Below are 19,745 nucleotides of genomic sequence, written 5' to 3' on the forward strand. Positions count from 1 at the left end.
CTCCTATACATAAAACCCTCAGTTCGATTCCCCAGCACCACATATATAGAAAACAGCAAGAAGTGGCGCTGTGGCTCAAGTGGCAGAGTGCTAGCCTTGAGCCAAAAGAAGTCAGGGACAGTGCTCAGGCCATGAGACCAAGGCCCAGGACTGGCCAAAAAAAAAAGCCAGAAGTGGAAAAGCCAATAGTAGAGCACTACCCCTGAGCAACAAAAGCTCAGATAAAGTGCCTAGGATCTAAGTTCAAGAACGTACGCGTACACACACACGAAGTTCTCAGTAGAACTGAAATGAAATATTTTCCAATAACTTTCAACACAGGCTCAAAAACAAATTTCAAACAAAAGGGCACAAATGTCATTGGTGATCTAGAAGTAACGAAACATGGAGAATGCTAATGTTCTCATATTAAGCCAGTCTTACAGTTTTAGAGAAAATAGCGTAACTAATGTTAAGATTTATACATCAATTTTCTGAAATAAGGCAGAAGTATATTTTCACCACGGATTATACACTTTCTCCTATGTAAAATCTGTGGAAAAAAAGTTGTGAACCAACCCCGAAACTCAGAAGCTGTTTAAAAATGAGCAGTGACAAGGTTAGTGCCAAAATCTGTGTATACATGTAGAATTCTTATCTTTCTGTGTTCTTCTATATAAGGTTGTAACTACAGCAAATTAACTGTACTCCACAGCAAAGGCACAAGGCTAAGAACCTTACTGCACTGCTAGAAAGTACAACGGTGAAAATCACTGCACGGCTAACAGGGTAGAAGGTTCACAAAATAAAAGTTCCAAAATTTCTAGATTATATCTCAGTTTTTTCCTCAAGCAGGAAAAACAGCCCACGCTGAATTTCAAACAAAACTAACGTAAGCTAAAATAACAGTTTATTACAGTCCTAAATATCAAAGAGCTCTTAAGAACATAACTTGAATAATGGTCATGAACTGGTTCAACACATTTAACTGGTGTTTTTATGAATTGTAATGAGGGCTGCTATGATCTAAAAATGATGTATCCAAGAGGAAATAACCTCCTTGGCATGCTTGCAGCTCTGCAACATGCTTGTTTCACTGCTTGCAAGCGCCAGTGCCGGCCGTGGACGCTCAGAGCAAGTCAATGGAGGAGGATTCCGGTCACAGCAGCAAGTGGGTCCACTGAACAGATCCAAGGACAACTTGCTTGGGAAAGGAAAGCCAAAAGCAAAGGATAGGTAAGTATTGAACAGATACATAGGGCACTACCTAAAGGGTTTGCAGTTTTGCTTTTTAATCTTGAAGAACTCTGTTTACAAAATCTTTTATTTTTATTTAGTGATTTAGAATTTACAGATGTTAAAGAGTAGATTTTTAAATATGAGATTTATAAATTTAAATTTTAAAAGGGCTTGCCCTTCCTTTTAGCCTCTCCTACTTCCCGACTGAACCAGGAATAGTAAGGAAAAAATAGTACTTAAACAAAAAAAGTATTAGTTCAAATTTGGCATATTTGGTAGCTAAATTTAAAAAAAGGTTAAATATGCTATGACAAATGAAATTACTAAAAGCAATGATTGAGATCCTAGTAATACCAATTTTTTATGTTCTCTCAAACGGAAGGGGTTCTGAAATACATTATAAAAATGGCATGTAAATCAGCAGTAAGATAGACTTCTTTTTATTAAGACCTTAGGTAGACTTGGTGTCTTTCTGGATTGAACCAAGTGTATACACAAAGTTCTATTCAGAACTATTTAGTGCTTTTTCCCCCTTGTTCTTCAGTACATTTTCTAACGTAAAGATAAAGACAAAATAAGAATCACTAAACATCTAGTGACGTAGAACCACTGAAAAATTAATGTATCTCTTCTTTCATTAAGTGTGGGAACTGGCACAGCATTAGAGCTATTGCGAAGGGCTACGAAATTCCAGTTTTCATTATTTTTTGAAAATAATGCAATCTACATATCTGAACCTAGGTGGAACTCTCTGCCATTGAAATCAAACCAGACTCAAAGACTACGGCAAGAGACTGAGCATTCTGAAATTTATGCTTCTAGAAAACACCAAAACTTGAAGGTCTTGTCTACAAACATAGGCAGATGTGTGTACACTCTTTATCCTAAAGAACATTAATTTTTTTTTTTTTAAAGAAAGGTGGTCAATTTTGGTTTCATGTGTTTGGCATGAATACGATGCCTTAAAAAAGCTGATGACCAACCTATCTACTGACTATTGTAAGCACTGTCTGGAACTGGATCAAATCGCAGAACAGCAAATGGCAATCTCTTCCAGAATGTCGGAACAAAGCACAATTCCTGAGCATGCTTTTCAGAGTACATTTGACCGCTTGATCTCTTCTAACCAGTCCGGATTACAGACAGAATCAATGCCAGAGGAAATGAAAGCGCTTGGTGAGGAACAGGGAAAGAGGTTGCACTGGGCAGCTCTTCTGATCCTGGTGGTGATAATCCCCACGGTGGGGGGCAACACCCTGGTCATCATGGCTGTTTCACTGGAGAAAAAGCTGCAGTATGCTACCAATTACTTTCTAATGTCCTTGGCAGTAGCTGACTTACTGGTTGGATTGTTTGTGATGCCAATTGCCCTCTTGACAATAATGTTTGGTAAGTACTTCTCTTTCTTTTTGCCATAAAATCATTAAACTATGATACACTATTAAGTGAACGGGACAGTCATTTGATCTTTATATTCTTTGGAATAAAAGATGGATTGGAACAGAAGATACAGCTGGTAAAAGTTGTGCATTTTTTCTTCATTTTCTATAGTTGATAATTTAAAGATTAAAAAAAATAACATTGGGAAAAACATGTTTACTCCCTCCTCAACCATCCAATAAAATCAAATAGGCCATTTAAATTAGCAATATTCATAAATTCTGCCTGCTTTACCTATAAAAATTGAAAGGAAAAGATTCAATTCCTTTTTTATCTTCCAAACTCCATTCCTCTTAATAAAGCAATCAGTAACTAGGAAAATTGTGGAATAGGTCTGTACTAGGTTAATTACTAATTATTAGGTCTTCGAGTCACCAGATAATTTCTGTGTTTTTTTGAAATGGAACACAATCTTTGCATATGTGTCGTGTTAAGAGCAAGTTTAGATGCTAAAGGAAATGGGCTGGCTCAGTGTCCCAAGAGATGATGGATCTGTTCAATCTTTTTATGTCTGGGCATATGTGCTCTTGATAGACCTCTTAAATTAAGAAGAGTGGGCCAAAGCCCTAGTTGTCATAATATTAAGAAATGTAGTTTGACACTGAAACCTTTGCTATAATAAAAAGATAATATTAATACAGGCAAAAGTAGCTTTTAATTTATTCATATCTGATTAAAAAATTTAGGTAAACACAAAACAAATCTGTTGATGAATTATGGAGTGCCTACCTCAAAGCAGGATTAAAAGGTATTTAACTTAACATTTGGTGTAAATTGATATTCCATTCATAAATTACCTAAGAAAAAGGATTATCTGTAGCAGATACGGTTTCTAAGAATTATACTTATGGTGAGAATAAACAGTTGTTTTTTTGTCTTTTCTTTTTTTGGTACTGGGGATCGAACCCAGGATGTTGCACTTGCAGGGCAAGCGCTTTGCCACTGAGCTACATCCTAGCCATAAACACTGTTACAGGAGTAAAATTTATTAAGCTAGGATGCATTAATTTATTATAAAGTGAAGAAAATTATTATTCCAACTATCTTTGTAAGCAATAATAGAAATGTACTTGAAACTAAGTACTGGTTCCCCCAGATAAAATATGAAGGTGAGGTGCTTAAACCTTCTAAAATAAATCAAACATTTGCCCAGGCTTTAAGTAAATCAAGAAAATTCTGTGACAGGACAAGCACTAATAAATAAGGTTCTTTGCTTTAATCAGATTCTAGAGTCCTTAGTATTGTCTATGATAGTTCCTCTTACAAATCTGTAATTCTTTGAATAGTCTAATGCTACGTGTAACCATGGAAATACTCTAATGGGGAACTGAAGCAACTTAATTCTGAAGTTTCAAAGAAATAAGGTAAAAATTATGTAGTGGTATATAGATACTTGTAAAAATACATACACCACAAACAGTAATTCACAAGGTATACAGAAAATGTTAAAATGCTTATTTCATACTACTACAAAATTCAGCTGATATGCTATGATGAATTAATAATTGAATGAATGATGTACAAGTGGATTAACTTCGAAATCCAGTCCATTAATACCAAATATCTACTTCACGGCAACAACTATGGTAGATACTTAAATTATCAGCTAAATTGCTAAGATTATACTCCTAAAAAGACAAAGTTCTATAGTACTAATGCAAGGTGAAAAATGAAACTAAAGAACAGATAACAGGGGGCTGGGAATATGGCCTAGTGGCAAGAGTGCTTGCCTTGTATACATGAAGCCCTGGGTTTGATTCCCCAGCACCACATATATAGAAAAGGCCAGAAGTGGCGCTGTGGCTCAAGGGGTAGAGTGGCAGCCTTGAGCAAAAAGAAGCCAGGGACAGTGCTCAGGCCCTGAGTCCAAGGCCCAGGACTGGCAAAAAAAAAAAAAAAGATAACAAAGATAATCCTATGTATTCAATAAGAAGATAGTAGGTTATCCTAACAGCTAAAAAAATAAATTTATACTTAGAATTGTTGTCAAAACTATTCTCCAAAGTTAGCAGAAAGCCAAAATTTTAACATAAAATAAGTGGAATCTCTTATTTAACATTTTAATATTCTCTCAAATATTTGTTATTTATAAATTTTTGCCAAGTATTCAAAACTTTTTATTATCAGTAATAATACCATACAATGAAGTTAAAAGAATTATAATGAACTAACCTGGGGCTTTAACCACTACTTAAAACATGGTGTTAATTCATTACTTAAAACACAATTCTATTTCTATTTTACTAAAATTAAATGTGGGAGGGTAAGAAGGGGGGGGCAAGTAAGTGAGCAATTAAAAAACCAAATTCTCATGCCTTTACATTGAAGGATATTTTATTCAGATGTTCATCTGTTTAATATCTAATATCTGTTTAATATGAATATCTATTTAATATCTAATTATAACAAATGGCACAAAACTACCATTCAAATAAGTTGTGCTAGTTCAACTTTTCCATCACCTTTCCTCCTCTGGGAGCAATGGACTTTACAGCTTTAGTTTTATGTTATTTTTAAACTGTTGTGGTCTGCAATTCCTAAAATGACGCGACCACACTTCAGTAGCTTACAATACAGAATCTGAAAATCTAATTTTGATGTAAAAAAGATATGTCCATTTAAGATCTCTTATTGTATAACTGGTTGTTAAAAACGTGAATGAAAAAAGATGGCATTTGGTCATCTACTACTTACTCACACCCTTACCTAATGATGTGTAAGTTGAAACAGTTTGCTGTGGAAAATAGTGTGTGAAGTGGTTAAAAGCTGTGTTCTTGACCCAAGGTACCCCAAGGATTTCAATCCTGGGCTGGCTGGGACAAGTCATTTAGTATCTCAGTGCTATCTATAAAACTGTAAAATGGGTATGTCACATCCATCTTAAACTGTACAAGACATTGTCAGACAGAGCCCAGTATATTACACATATTAATTATTGGTTGGTATTAATAGAATGTGCAAATTAAATGTGATTTAGGTGAGATGTGAGTTGGCATGGTGATGCATACCTGTCATTTGAGTTACAGCATGGAAAATAGGAGGATTAGGAAGACTGTGGTCCATGTTAGCCTGGGCAAAGAGACCCTATCACAAAACAAAACAAGCTGGAAGTTTGGCTCAAGAAGTAGAGTCTCTCTCTAGCAAGTGCAAGGCCTCATTCCCATCAAAAAAAGAAAAAAAAGGTATTTGAAAACCATGCCCGTTTTAAACATAAAAGGTGTTTAGGACTTGTCCTGCTCCAATTAAGTTCATAAACTCTATATCTTTGTCAACTCTGTAGGCACAGCTTTCTTGGAATACAAACATATATACATATATACATATATATGTATATATGTGTGTGTGTGCATGTGCGCGCCTGTCCTAGGGCTTAAACTCAGGGTCTGAGCACTTTCCCTGAGCTTTTGTGCTCAAGCCTATTTCTACCTCTTGAGCTACAGCTGTACTTCCAGCTGTATGATGGTTAATTAGAGACAAGAGTTTTACGGCCATTCCCACCCAGGCTGGCTTCAAACCATGATCTCAGTCTCCTGAGTAGCTAGGATTACAGATGCATCAGCACCTGGCCTTTTGGAATGGATTTTAAGAAAGTTTTCCAAGTCCTCAACAGGGAAGTTATTTTATGTTTTTGGCTTACAGATTGATGCTAATTACTTTTCTAAGCAAATGATATATCTTGGCTTTCTCAAAAAACTTGGCTTTCTAACACAAACTAACAAACAAGAAAAGCCTGGGAAGTGGCACTGTGGTGATAGAGCACTTGTCTGGAGTGAAAAGGCTCAGGTCCTGAGGTTCAAGCCCCAAGATAAAAAAAAAAAAAAGTCAAAATAAAAGCTAAAGAGTGGGTAGTTTTCAGTTAAAATCTAGGCAATATATGGAGTATGGTGTTTAGAATAAATTAGATTTCTGAATGAAAAAGAAAGCAGACATCATTCCTTCGTCCTCTACCCCCACAAAACCCAAGCAGAGCCCCAAAGAAATACAAATGGGTTGTTTCTACGTCATAACAAACAGTAGTCAAAAATTCAACTTTAACAAAAGACAATTTCATGGAAAACTGAATTCAAAAGTCAACAGATATATCCCAAACATTATGATGTCTAAAGTTTTGCCTTTGGGCACTAAAGATAGCAATATTTGTGTTTATTTGACCTTCTGAATTTGTTACATTTGTAGATTCAAATTTGTGAGAACTGGGCTGGAAATATGGCCCAGTGGCAAGAGTGCTTGCCTCGTATACATACATGAAGCCCTAGGTTCGATTCCTCAGCATCACATTTATAGAAAACGGCCAGAAGTGGCGCTGTGGCTCAAGCGGCAGAGTGCTAGCCTTGAGCAAAAGGAAGCCAGGGACAACACCGCTCAGGCCCTGAGTTCAAGGCCCAGGACTGGCAAAAAATAAATAAATAAATAAAATTGTGAGAACTTTTAGAACACTACTGCATCAAATGCTAAATCAATATGTAAATACACATTAAAAAAAAAGTGGACAGAGATAAACATGTTTGCCTCTCGTTCCCTGCTCCTTGCAGTACAGGTTTTCAATCAGATTAACTGCACTCTTACTATAGTACACAGCAAGACAAATAAAATACTTATTTTATACAAATATACTTATATACTGGCTTGCTTATGAGTAGCAGTGTTATGGTTGGGCTAGCTGACTAATTTCTAGCAAGTAACAGTAAAGGCAACTCACATTTATGCTTTTCCTATGCCATATATTCGTCTAAATATGTCATACACGTTGCTTTATTAAATCTCTTGAACCTTAGAAACACTACATAGCAGTGCTCTAAAAGAGGTATTACTAGCCCACTTTACAGATGACACAGAACAAAGCAATAACTAATCTGTTTAAGATCACAAAGTGGTAAGATATGCTGGAAACCCAGAATTCTAGAATTCATCCTCTCAGCCTCTATTATTTTGTTTCCTCACAAACATGAGAAACCCTAGCAGCCCACATGATCATTCATATTTGGCATACAGAGCCAACATTTATAAGGTAACTCCATCTAACAAGAGAGATAATAAATTGTTTCTGCAAGGACAGGGAAGAATTCTTTCTTTCCCCAGTTAACTTTATTTCATATTAAGTGGTAAGAATACTGGGGCACCAAGTACTTTTACAAATCTTGAGATGCCCGAGGAAGGTACCAGACCTACACACATAAAGCAGAACTCTGGGAAATAGATACCAAATGACACACCCCTTATGTATGATGGTATTTAGAGCATCGTTATCATTTTGAATAACAAAAAAATTGTGCTACTATCAACTACCAATTAATTAATTACCAATAAATCTAAAACCAACGTATGACTTGTTTTGCTCCTATAATATTCAGACTACAATTACTTATAAGCATCCACAGAAATGCCATTACTCAAATATTACTAAAATTAACTCCTCTGAGTTTAATTGGGAAGCAAGTAGAAGAAGAAGGCATGAAATGGAATTTGTGGGCAGTGTAGCTCATTGGTAGAGTGTTTTCCTAGCATTTGTGAGGCACTAAGTAGTTTGGGTTTTTTTTTGCCAGTCCTGGGCCTTAGCCTCAGGGCCTAAGCACTGCCCCTGGCTTCTTTTTGCTCAAGGCTAGCACTCTACCACTTGAGCCACAGTGCTACTTCTGGCTGTTTTCTATATATGTGGTGCTGGGGAATTGAACCCAGGGCTTCATGTATATGAGGCAAGCACTCTTGCCACTAGGCCATATCCCCAGCACCATGAGGTACTAAGTTCTATCCACAGTCCTATGCCCTTCTTTTTGTGAGACAACAATGTTTTCTCCTTTATTAGTTTTTATGAGGGGCAGAATAGATTTACTCCACATTCCTTATAATTTATTTCCCCTAGAATGACTCGAAACAGTTTTAAAAATTTACTTTGTTGTTGTTATAAAGGCAATGTACAGAGGGATTAGAGTTACATGAGTCAGGCAATGAGTATATTTCTTTCATACAGTGTCATCCCTTCCCCCACTCTCTCCCAGTCCTTCCCTCCCAAATCTACTGGCAAGTCATATAGTTCACTTTCTTGATCCTACAAAAAAAAAATTAAGTTTGCAGCTATTTTACTTTATTATTTCAAGTTTTAGACTATGTCCTAGTGCTTTTGGGAACTGGCTGGATATAGCACATTATAACAAATAAGTAATTACAAATTTTCACACAAACTGAAACTCCTGGTAAAAGTAACCATAAAAGTTTTGGAATAGCTAAACTATCTTAACACACCAATTTAGCACGACACCAATTTTCAATTACTCTAAATGGAAGCTTTGCTGTTTATGCCTACCAAATTAATACTAACTTGAAAAGTTTAAGAATTAAAATATAAGAACCAGGAAAAGTCCATTTATTAAAATGTCTAGAACGATTTTAACTGTATAACTCACAAATTATCTTATTATATGAGGTGACTGTAAAAGCCTTTTCCCCCCTGGCTTTACACCCATGTTAGGCAAGTGCTCCACCATGAATTAAGTCTCTTTTTTAAATTCCTTTTGGTCTGAGGCTGGCCTTGAATTCACAACTATCCTGCTTCAGCTTTAATATGCTGGCATTGCAAGCACGTACCACACCATACCCTACCCCTTTCAGTTTCTTATGAAAGCGTCCTATAACTTTAGCCTTGTTAGTTTCATATGTATCTTATAAAATTAAGAATCTTCAAGATCGGTGCTAGTAGTCTTAGCAATTCTTAGCCTCTCACTCTTTCTTAATGTATTCTGTCAGGAAGCAGAGCTTAACAAGGCTTAAATCCGCACTGGAAAGCTTTCCCTCTTAGGCCACAATGAGGAATATGCAGGTCAGATAGTAAAATTCCAAAGACACTCACGTTTATATAAGAGCTCTCTTGTGGCTTCCTGCTCCTAGCTACAAGATTTATGACTAGAATTTTCCAGACTTTAATTTTCAAAAGCATAATCCATGATTAGAATAGCTAAATAGCTGTTTAAGTTATTAGCACATCATTTTAAAAGATGCTAGAGTATGCACTTATATAGCGTAGTAATTACTTGCCTTTTAAAAAATTTAATCCTTAATATTACCAGTATCTTTTCTTTTCTCTCTCTCTCTCTCTGTGTGTGTGTGTATCAGTTCTGGAGCTTGAACTCTCTCTTATTCAGCTTTTACTGCTCATTACTGACACTACCACTTGAGCCACAACTCCAGTCCCCCATTTTGCTGATTAACTGGAGACAGAGTCCTGAGAACTTCTCTGCCCAAGCCTCAGGTCTCCGCTTCTTGTGTAGCTAGAATTAGCAACCAGCACTCCTCTGGTCTTTCTCTGAATACAGCTCAAGACAAGTATACAGCCTGAGGCTCTTTCACTGAAACCCTATTAGACTCCTGAAAATACTATATTCAAGACTACCTAAAAACTCTTTCCCTAAATCATGATCTGGGTTTCTAATCTCTACCTATAAGTTCCTTAAATATAAACAGTTCACAGCTAGGTGTCCTGTCATCCTAAAATGGTTATCTTGGTTTTCCTTCAATTCCCTCAGTCACTTTGTACTGGTGAAAGTGAGATATATTTTTGCAAAGGCAAGTGTAGAAGAAACATGGTTTAAATTTTATCTGTGGACATACAACAATCAAACAAAAAAATAGACAGAGATAATCTCATACGCATGGTATATATTTTGGTAAAATGGATTTTAACTGAAATTTTAATTTTAACTGAATTCTAAAATAAAGTTTAGTTGTTTTAAAACGGAATATATGAGCTTTGTGCAATGGCAGTATCATAGCCAATGAGGTTTATCTGAGGTGCAATTATGTTAATTATAAACTGGATATGTGTACGTGGTGGACATATATATATATATATAGTGCACAATTTATTAAATCGAAAAGAATATGGGCACTTTTGTAAGTAAATTTATTGAAAAGCTCTGTTAAAAACGATCATACTCAAACTTAAATTTGAATATGTATTTCTCAAATACTTAAGACTACAGAAGTGGTTATTAGAGTTGAATAACTTAAGTATTACTCTAACCAAGATGCTGATTCCATCTCCAGTTCTTAGAGGGAATGATGGCATATGAGAGGATAACCTGGAAAGTCATTCCTTTTACCATCTCTACTCAAGAACTATTTCTGTTAAAAGGAAAAAAAAAAATCACTACTTAATTATTTTACCAGAGTTTGCTCTAAATTAGAATCATACCGGAAGTTATTGCTATTAGTGAGCCTAAAGCTCACTAACTGCCTCATGGACATGCCCATCCTAATATACTTCATGATATATGCTTCCTCCATATGGTAAAATGTCCTATTTTCATACAATAGCAAGTTAAAAATAAATTTTATTTGAATAGTAAATTTAGGTTCCAGTTACAATACTGCCTAAATTTTTAAAAGGTTACAAAATAGCAAAGGTCAAAATAATATTAAAAATGCTACACTGCTCACTTAGAAAAAAAGGTATGTATGTAATCATTACACAAAACAGAAAATGTCTTAAAAAGTATCATGCTTTGAAATACTATATTTAATATTATTGTCTCCAAGACCTAAAGACATTGTCTTATAAAGTCATAAATTTTCAGATGAGTAAATGAAAAAAGTTACAAAAATATGTATTATTTTTAAAATTTAAAAGAAAAAAGCTTAAACTGAAGGTTGTCATTCTGCAAGAGAAAATGTGTTTGTTTTTCTTTCTTTCAGAGGCTATGTGGCCCCTTCCACTTGTTCTGTGTCCTACCTGGTTATTTCTTGATGTTCTCTTTTCAACTGCATCCATCATGCACCTCTGTGCCATTTCAGTGGATCGTTATATAGCCATCAAAAAGCCAATCCAGGCCAATCAATATAACTCCCGAGCTACTGCATTCATCAAGATTACAGTGGTGTGGTTAATTTCAATAGGTATGTGGGGAATGCCAGGATGTGGGTAGAGTTCATAGACTTTAGTTGCCTTTGACTAGAAGAACACCAGTTCTGGTGGTCCAGAAAACTCTTCAGAATGAAACAGTAAGACAGTCTATATTAAGATATCAATGTAACAGGTACTATGTCACAGAAAGCTTCTAAACCATTCTATCAGCAATAACTGAAAAGAAGTAGTAAGGTTCATGTCCATAGAACCAACTTCCATGTTTATTACACTATCATCCCACTTTAATTTTGATATGCAAAAAAGCTGAGAAAAAACAGTCATCATATTTGTCAATAGAGAATTAAGTCCTTGCTAACTTGACTAATCCCATAGTTACATTAACATAACACAAAGAGATGTATCTTAAAAGCTATACTGAAAAAAAATAGGAAAAGACAAAAGAAAAAAAACACCCAACAAACCCAAACATTTTGTATTTGTCAAAGATCATAAATTCACCCAGGAAGCCAATATTCTAATATACGTATACAGTAAATAAAAGCAGTCAAGTCTTAAATGTTGAAATTTTTAGATGCAGAAATAATATTAAACTGATGTCCAGAAATGATTTATAGGAAGAAACCACCATTCTTCTAGATTGTTTTATGTCCCTGGTCTCATTTTTAATGCTCAAAGATAGCAGCTATCAATCAATACCTTTACACGAAGTATAGTGTACATTAATCAAAGCTCTTACAAGTTAATGTCAGAAAGTCAAATATAGTTATCAATATAGGGCTGGGAATGTGGCTTAGGGGTACAGTGCTTGCCTAAAATGCACGAAGCCCTGGGTTTGATTCCTCAGTACCACATACACAGGAAAAGCTGGAAGGGGTGCTATGGCTCAAGTGGTAGAGTGCTAGTCTCAGCAAAAAGAAGCTCAGAGACAGTGCCCAGGGCCTGGGTTCAAGCCCCAGAACTGGGGAAAAAAAATACTTATCAATACAACAAATACAATGATCTGATTGCAAATTCACAACTTCCTAGTTTTAAAAAAATGAAGAGGAAAAAATATTAAGAAATTTACAGTGCTAAAGGAAAGATAGTATTTCTCCTAAATCAGAGTAAGAACATGGTAAAAAAAATCGCAAGAAAGAAATTCACCTTTATGTTCCTGAAATGCTACTACAGGCAAACTTCTTTTGAAAAATTTAGAGATAAAAGCAAGGAGCGTTGCTGCTTTTTATGGGATAAAAACCAGGATTAAGGAAAAGTCTATTCAGAATGAAGAGATTTGTAAGCATTGAAAAAAGACCAATTTAGCAGGCAGAGGCTGACTGACAGTACAGAATAGTGCTCTCCTGGCCCCAGGACACAATGAAGATAGGAGGCAATGGTGATAATCAAATTTGAAGTGGAATGAAGAAAATCTAGTCATTCATTCCAAGTGACTCCTCTGGCCAGTTCCTACCAGGCAATGGCTGTACCACTGAGCAATAGGATAGGCTCAGCTCACAGAAATAGATTTCATTTGTAGGCTAGGACATGAGTCAAGTGGCAGATGCATGCAAATGAAGAGACCCTGAGTTCAACCCTAGGACACCAATAAAAGAAAAAAGGAACATATAATTGGCATAAGGACTCTTATTACAGCTTTTTTTGCACCAAAGGGCAATACCATTTTTCAAACTTCATCATTTTATTGTAGAAGCAACCACAACTTAGTACCTTTGAAAAAACAAAATGCAGATGACAGTTCTATGAAGTGCCAAATAATTTTTACTTTCTTTTTTGAATTTACAGTTACTCTAGTGCTCTGCTTTAAATGTGATCCTCAAAATTCATGTGCTAGAAGCCTAAGCAACAATGTTGGGAGGTAGGGCTTAGAGGTGATGAGGTCAGGGCTCTGCTCTGATGAATTAAAGCTGTCACTGGTGGAGTGGGCTCATCCTTATAAAGGAAGAGTTAAGATGCTGCTCCGGATCTTGGACTTCCTAGCCTTCATAACTGTGAGCCAAATGAATGTCTTCATTATAAACTACTCAGCTGGTAATCCTGTTATAGCGGCATATGATGGGCTAAAACACCTACATGATACTTAGAACACAGTTAAGTCTAAGTTTTAAAAACAGATTAAGGCTATAGAAAGTAACAGTGAAAACCCAAAATTTATTACCAACAAACCAGAGAGCCTTAATAAGCATGTCCTTAGAACATGAAAACAGAAGGGGACAGATAGACTAGTGGCCAAGATAACAGTTAAAGAGAACTCTCTAGCAGTGTAGAGGAACAAAACAAAAAGAGAAAGATCAGAGTCCATGCCTTCTGATACAGGATCATGCCAAGTGGACTGAGTTATGGTTAGTTTAAAAAAATGCCAACAGGGCTGGGAATATGGCCTACTGGCAAGAGTGCTTGCCTTGTATATACGAAGACCTGGGTTTGATTCCTCAGCACCACATATATACAAAAAGGCCAGAAGTGGCACTGTGGCTCAAGTAGTAGAGTGCTAGCCTTGAGCAAAAAGAAGCCAGGGACAGTGCTCAGGCCCTGAGTCTAAGCCCTAGGACTGGCCAAAAAAACCCAAAAAAAAACAAAAAAAGCCAATAATAGCCAGTGCTGTTGGCTCACACCTGTAATCCTAGCTACTCAGGAGGCTGAGATCTGATGACTGTGGTTTGAAACCAGCCCGGCAGAAAAGTCCATGAGACCTTTACCTCCAGTTAAACACTCAAAAAACTGGAAGTAGAGCTGTCTCAAAGTGTTACACCACTAGCCTTGAGCAAGCTCGGGGACAGCTCCCAGGCCCTGGGTTCAAGTCCCTCAAATGACAAAAAATTGCAATAATAATCAGAGGACAAAAGACTGAAGAGTCGGAAGATCACCAATGGGATGAAGTCAGTGATGGTAATGGCACAGCAGTGTGAAAGACTACTGCCAAGTACTGAGGGAGACAGACATATGTCATCAAGCTGACTGTGTGGGAAAGGGACATGTTGGTGGGGTGAAAGAATAGTAGAATGATGATCTGGAAATAACAGGGCAGAGTAGGGATCAGCAAACTTTTTCTATAAAGGGCAAGAAAGGAAGTACTTCAGTTTTGTAGGGTCTATGGTTTCTATCACAACTACTCAACTCTGCTGCAGAACAAAAGCAGCCATACACAAAGATAATTAAAAAAAAAAAAATCTCCGTGTCTGTGGTCCAGGAAAGCTTTCACAAAAACACACTGTGAGCTGGATTTGGCCTTAAGCTACAGCATGCTGCCAAATATACAGAATATTCTTTCTGGTGGTGAAGATGAAAAACGTAGAAGAATAGTGGCATAAACTATAAATGGTTTGAGGAAAATACTCTTGTTGGGGCTCTTTAGCTACCACCATACACAGGCTCTGAGGATAATGAAGTAATTTTTGGATTCATACACCAACACAAATAAGAGATCAACTAAGATTTTTTAAATGATATCTGCAATTTTGAAGGGGAAAGATTCAATATAACCCTTGCCATTCATTTTTCTTTTTCTTTTTTTTTGCCAGTCCCGGGGCTTGGGACTCAGGGCCTGAGCACTGTCCCTGGCTTCCTTTTGCTCAAGGATAGCACTCTACCTCTTGAGCCACAGCCCCACTTCTGGTTTTATCTGTTTATGTGGTGCTGAGGAATCGAACCCAGGGCTTCATGCATGATAGGCAAGCACTGTACCAATAAGCCACATTCCCAGGCCATCATTCATTTTGATAACAAGCAAATTTGCTATGCAACATATTTACCTATATCATAGTACTTAATGCATTATAAATTCAATTTCATTCCTCTAATTTAAAAATTATCTTCACAATTCATGTACTCTCAACTTACTATTATCATTTAAAATAAAAATGAGCTCTTTATGGACTAGGGATATGGCTCTATGGTAGAATATTTGCCTAGCACACACAAGGGATTTGTGGGATAAGTTTTAGTCCTGATCCTCGATCCCCTCCCCCCGCCCGTTATTTTCTTCCTAAAAAGTCAAAAAGTCACTGTGGCTCATGCCTGTAACTACTCAAGGAGGCTGAGATCTGAGTATGGCAGTTCAAAGCTGGCCCAGGCAGGAAAGTCTGCGACACTCTTATCTCCAATTAACCTTCAGAAAATTGGAAGTGATGGTGTGGCTCTAAGTGACAGAGTGCCAGCCTTGAGTGACAAAGCTCAGGGTAGCACCCAGCCCTAAGTTCAAGCCCCATAACCGAAAAGGGGAAAAAAAAAAAAAAAAAAAAGAAAAATCAGAAGGAAAGGAAACTATCTCAATGTCAATAAATAATAAATGAAATAAATATCTACTGAGAATTAAGATACTGAATGACAGTACTGAAGTTTCTCTAGCTTCCCTTCTGAATTACTTTTCCTTAACCTGGGATAGACCAAAAATCAAAAATTGCTTCAGAAAAACAGAACAGATAAAGATAGCCTCTTCTTTCACTGACATATACCTTTCAAGAAACATCCATTGTAAACTTGAAATTACTAACCAATCTCTGTTTAAAAAACAGCAAATTTTGCTCACCTACACTCAATTTGCCAAAGGTTCCACTGATAAATGTCTCAACAGACTACACCATGGGTCTCAGGAATTACAATGCATCCATCAGTATAAAGTTACTAGGACAAAAGCTGAACAAAAGTAGAAATTATAATAATGATACTACCTTGTTTCCTGTTCCTTAGGCATTGCCATTCCAGTCCCTATTAAAGGACTAGAAACTAATGCACTGAATACCAACAATATCACCTGTGAACTGACCAAGGAGCGTTTTGGCAATTTCATGCTCTTTGGCTCTCTGGCTGCCTTCTTTACACCTCTTGCAATCATGATCGTCACCTACTTTCTCACTATCCAGACTTTACAGAGGAAAGCATGCATGGCCAAAAGCAAGCCACCTCAACGTCTAACATGGCTGACCGTGTCCACTGTTTTCCAAACAGAGGAAACACCTTGCTCATCACCTGAAAAGGTAGCAATGCTAGACTGTTCTGGAAAAGACAAAACTCTGCCCAACTCTAATGATGAAACACTTATGCGAAGAATGTCTTCGGTTGGAAGAAAGTCAGCACAAACCATTTCCAATGAACAGAGAGCCTCAAAGGTCCTTGGAATTGTATTCTCCCTCTTTTTGCTTATGTGGTGCCCCTTTTTCATTACAAATATAACGTTAGCTATGTGCGATTCCTGCAACCAAACTACTCTCAAGAAGCTCCTGGAGATATTTGTGTGGATAGGCTATGTTTCCTCGGGGGTAAATCCTTTGGTCTACACCCTCTTCAACAAGACATTTCGGAGTGCATTTGGCCGATACATCACTTGCAATTACCGCGCCACAAAGTCAGTAAGAACTCTCAGAAAATGTTCCAGTAAAATCTACTTCCGAAATCCAAGGGCAGAGAACTCAAAATTCTTCATGAAATGTGGAATTCGAAATGGGATTAGTCCTGCTACGCACCAGAGCCCAGTGAGGCTCCGAAACTCAACCATTCAGTCTTCATCAACCATTCTACTAGATACACTTCTCCTCACTGAAAATGAAGGTGATAAAACTGAAGACCAAGTCAGTTATGTATAGCAGAATCTGCAGTTTTTGTCTAACACAACAGTGACTAAGGTGATGAGCAGGATGTAAGAATTATGTAAAGAACTGTATGCATGTCGTACATCAGAAATCATCTCCTTAAATGAACAGTTATATGTTACAATTACCCAATTTTCCTTATTGACAAAGTAACTAATGAAAAATATCATTTTTTTGTGGTTACAAACAAAAGCAACCCAAGTATCTGTCAAGACGTTAGGTCTTTTAAATGAAATAAAATTAAGTAAGTAAATCAATAAATTTCAGCCTTATAAAAAAAAAGTGCTATAAATTTGTATGCAAAGTTGTGCTAAGAGTGAAATGAAGTCAAACAAATAAGCCTTGTTTTCACAGTTTTAAAATCCTTGCAAGACAGGTGGGCAAAGTCCAGATCTAATCATTTGGTGCCGGATGACAAAGACCTGACATTTTTCTTATCAGCTGCTGCAAGCTGCTGTGTTGACAGCTTTGTATGGCCCAAAAATGATGTTTTACATATTATCCAAATGGGCCTTGCCAGAAAAAAAAAAAAAAAGGTCTGATCCCTGGCATAAATATGAACAGAAGTGACAGGAATGAGAGTGAAAACTAAATGTATACACAATAGTCACATGTAGATGTAAGCTAAGAGTGCCTGCAATAGTCTCATTTAGTAAAACATAGTCATAATTTTCCTTCAATCAGGAAACTGTCTTGATGGAAGGGATAGGCAGAAGAAGAATCAGATGACACACAAAATAACAGGACCTTACATTAGTTGTTTATTAAATGGCTAGCATTAGGTACTTAATCACTGGAGGTTGGGAGAGAGGTGGAAGAGGAGAGGAGGTAGGGAAGGACAGGAGGAAACAGAGGAAGAAGAGGAAAATGAGACCCTTCTTGGGTACTTAAACACATTATGCTCCTAAAAGGTACTGAATGAATGTGCTCAAACCAGAAGTCAATCTGGGGACATAAAGCTTAAGTGGTGCCACAAACTGTGATCATAGCTTCTAATGTTTATACAGGGAGTAGGCTGAACTTCAGGCACAAATAATTACATTCACCATTTCATTTTGTACTGTTAGATCTGGGAAGGAGACCAATCTGTACCACTTACAAGATAGCTGATTAAGTTTAGAAATGATAGTTTCTTTGTGTTTTTGTCTTCTCAGTCTATATTTTACGTAGTTCTTATAAGAATTAGATGAATACATAGTAGACACTCAGAAAATGGTGGCCAATTCGTGTGTGTGTGTGTGTGTGTGCACGCATGTGTGCTAATCCTGTGACTTTTTTTTTTTTTTTTTTTGGCCAGTCCTGGGGGCTTGGACTCAGGGCTTGAGCACTGTCCCTGGCTTCTTCTTGCTCAAGGCTAGCACTCTGCCACTTGAGTCACAGCGCCACTTCTGGCCGTTTTCTATATATGTGGTGCTGGGGAATCGAACCAAGGGCCTCATGTATACGAGGCAAGCACTCTAGCCACTAGGCCATATCCCCAGCCCTAATCCTGTGACTTGTATTCAGGGCACTGTCCCTGAGCTTTTTTGGTGAAGGCTAGTATTCTGTCATTTGAACCACAGGACCACTTCTGGCTTTTTCTGTTGTTTTTTTTTTGTTGTTGTTGTTTGTTTTGTTTTGGCCAGTCCTGGGGCTTGAACTCAGGGCCTGAGGACTGTCCCCGGCTTCTTTTTGCTCAAGGCTAGCACTCTACCACTTGAGCCATAGTGCCACTTCCGGCTTTTTCTATATATGCGGTGCTGAGGAATTGAACCTAGGGCTTCATGTATACGAGGCGAGCACTTTACCACTAGGCCATATTCCCAGCCCACTTCTGGCTTTTTCTAAGTAGTTTACTGGAGACAAGAGTCTCACATGATCCTCAGACCTCAGTCTCCTGAGTAGCGAGGCTTATAGGCATGAGCAGCCACTAGTGCCTGGCTCCAATCTGTACTCCTTTATTTTTCTTCAGCTTTAAAAGAAGTAAAGACCATCTCTTAAGTATTTTCTAGTTTCTACCTCTTAAAGAACCATTATTATGGAAAAGGAACTCAGAAATATCCTTTAGCAAGGCAGGTCAAAGGAAAGGCCTATGGAAGAGGAAGGGATGAAAAGAAGAGGGAATAAAGGAAAAGCCCCTAGAACTAGTAAGCATATAAACAACTCATTGCCTCAGACTTGATCTGATTATCCTGCTATGAGGTAGAAAGCTTATTAGCAAAGTCAGAAAACAGTTCACAGGAGACATCTGCCGCTGAAAACAGGGAATTTTAACTATGTATAAGCTACAGGAAATATGAAGGCAGAAATGAATTCTGATCATCAGAGATGCAGTATCAGCTAAAAAGGGAATAACAACAGTCTCACCAAGTCCATCAACTTCCTATGTAGCAGGATATACTTTTCAAATATGATACATAAAGTCATTGGCAAGAAATAAATAAAGCACTGTCTTTTGCAGGGCACATTTGGAAGATTATGCTTACTATAGTAAACTTTTGAGTTTTCCAATAAAAATTTAAAAACCAAACATCAACAATAAAAAACCAAAACAAGACAAAACCCTCACTCTAAACGGTAATAACCATTTTTGTTTTGTCTTGTTTTTCAACTGTGCCTAGACTCTAGCAAAAGTAGGGAAAGGTTAGTGTTAGACCTTGGCTAGG

At 37.1% G+C, this 19,745-nt stretch overlaps 2 protein-coding genes across 3 annotated transcripts in view; one reads left to right on the top strand and one right to left on the bottom strand.

Annotated features, from left to right (window-relative positions):
* The window catches only part of Psmd1 (proteasome 26S subunit, non-ATPase 1), a 97,419-nt gene that overhangs the window by 40,226 nt on the left and 37,448 nt on the right, over positions 1-19,745 (bottom strand). The gene's annotated exons all lie outside the window — the stretch shown is intronic.
* Htr2b (5-hydroxytryptamine receptor 2B) lies at positions 418-17,371 on the top strand. 2 transcript variants are annotated; one of them, XM_048344544.1, is made up of 4 exons: positions 418-1,215; positions 1,960-2,607; positions 11,344-11,544; positions 16,202-17,371. In XM_048344544.1, exons 2-4 carry the CDS (start codon positions 2,193-2,195, stop codon positions 17,092-17,094), a joined length of 1,509 nt encoding a protein of 502 aa, XP_048200501.1. In that variant the 5' UTR covers positions 418-1,215; positions 1,960-2,192; the 3' UTR covers positions 17,095-17,371. The 2 variants fall into 2 exon arrangements, with proteins under 2 accessions (XP_048200501.1, XP_048200502.1); XM_048344545.1 differs by lacking the exon at positions 11,344-11,544 and having other exon boundaries at positions 418-2,607.

This window comes from Perognathus longimembris, chromosome 4, assembly GCF_023159225.1.
Source record: "Perognathus longimembris pacificus isolate PPM17 chromosome 4, ASM2315922v1, whole genome shotgun sequence".
NCBI classification, from domain to species: Eukaryota; Metazoa; Chordata; class Mammalia; order Rodentia; family Heteromyidae; genus Perognathus; species Perognathus longimembris.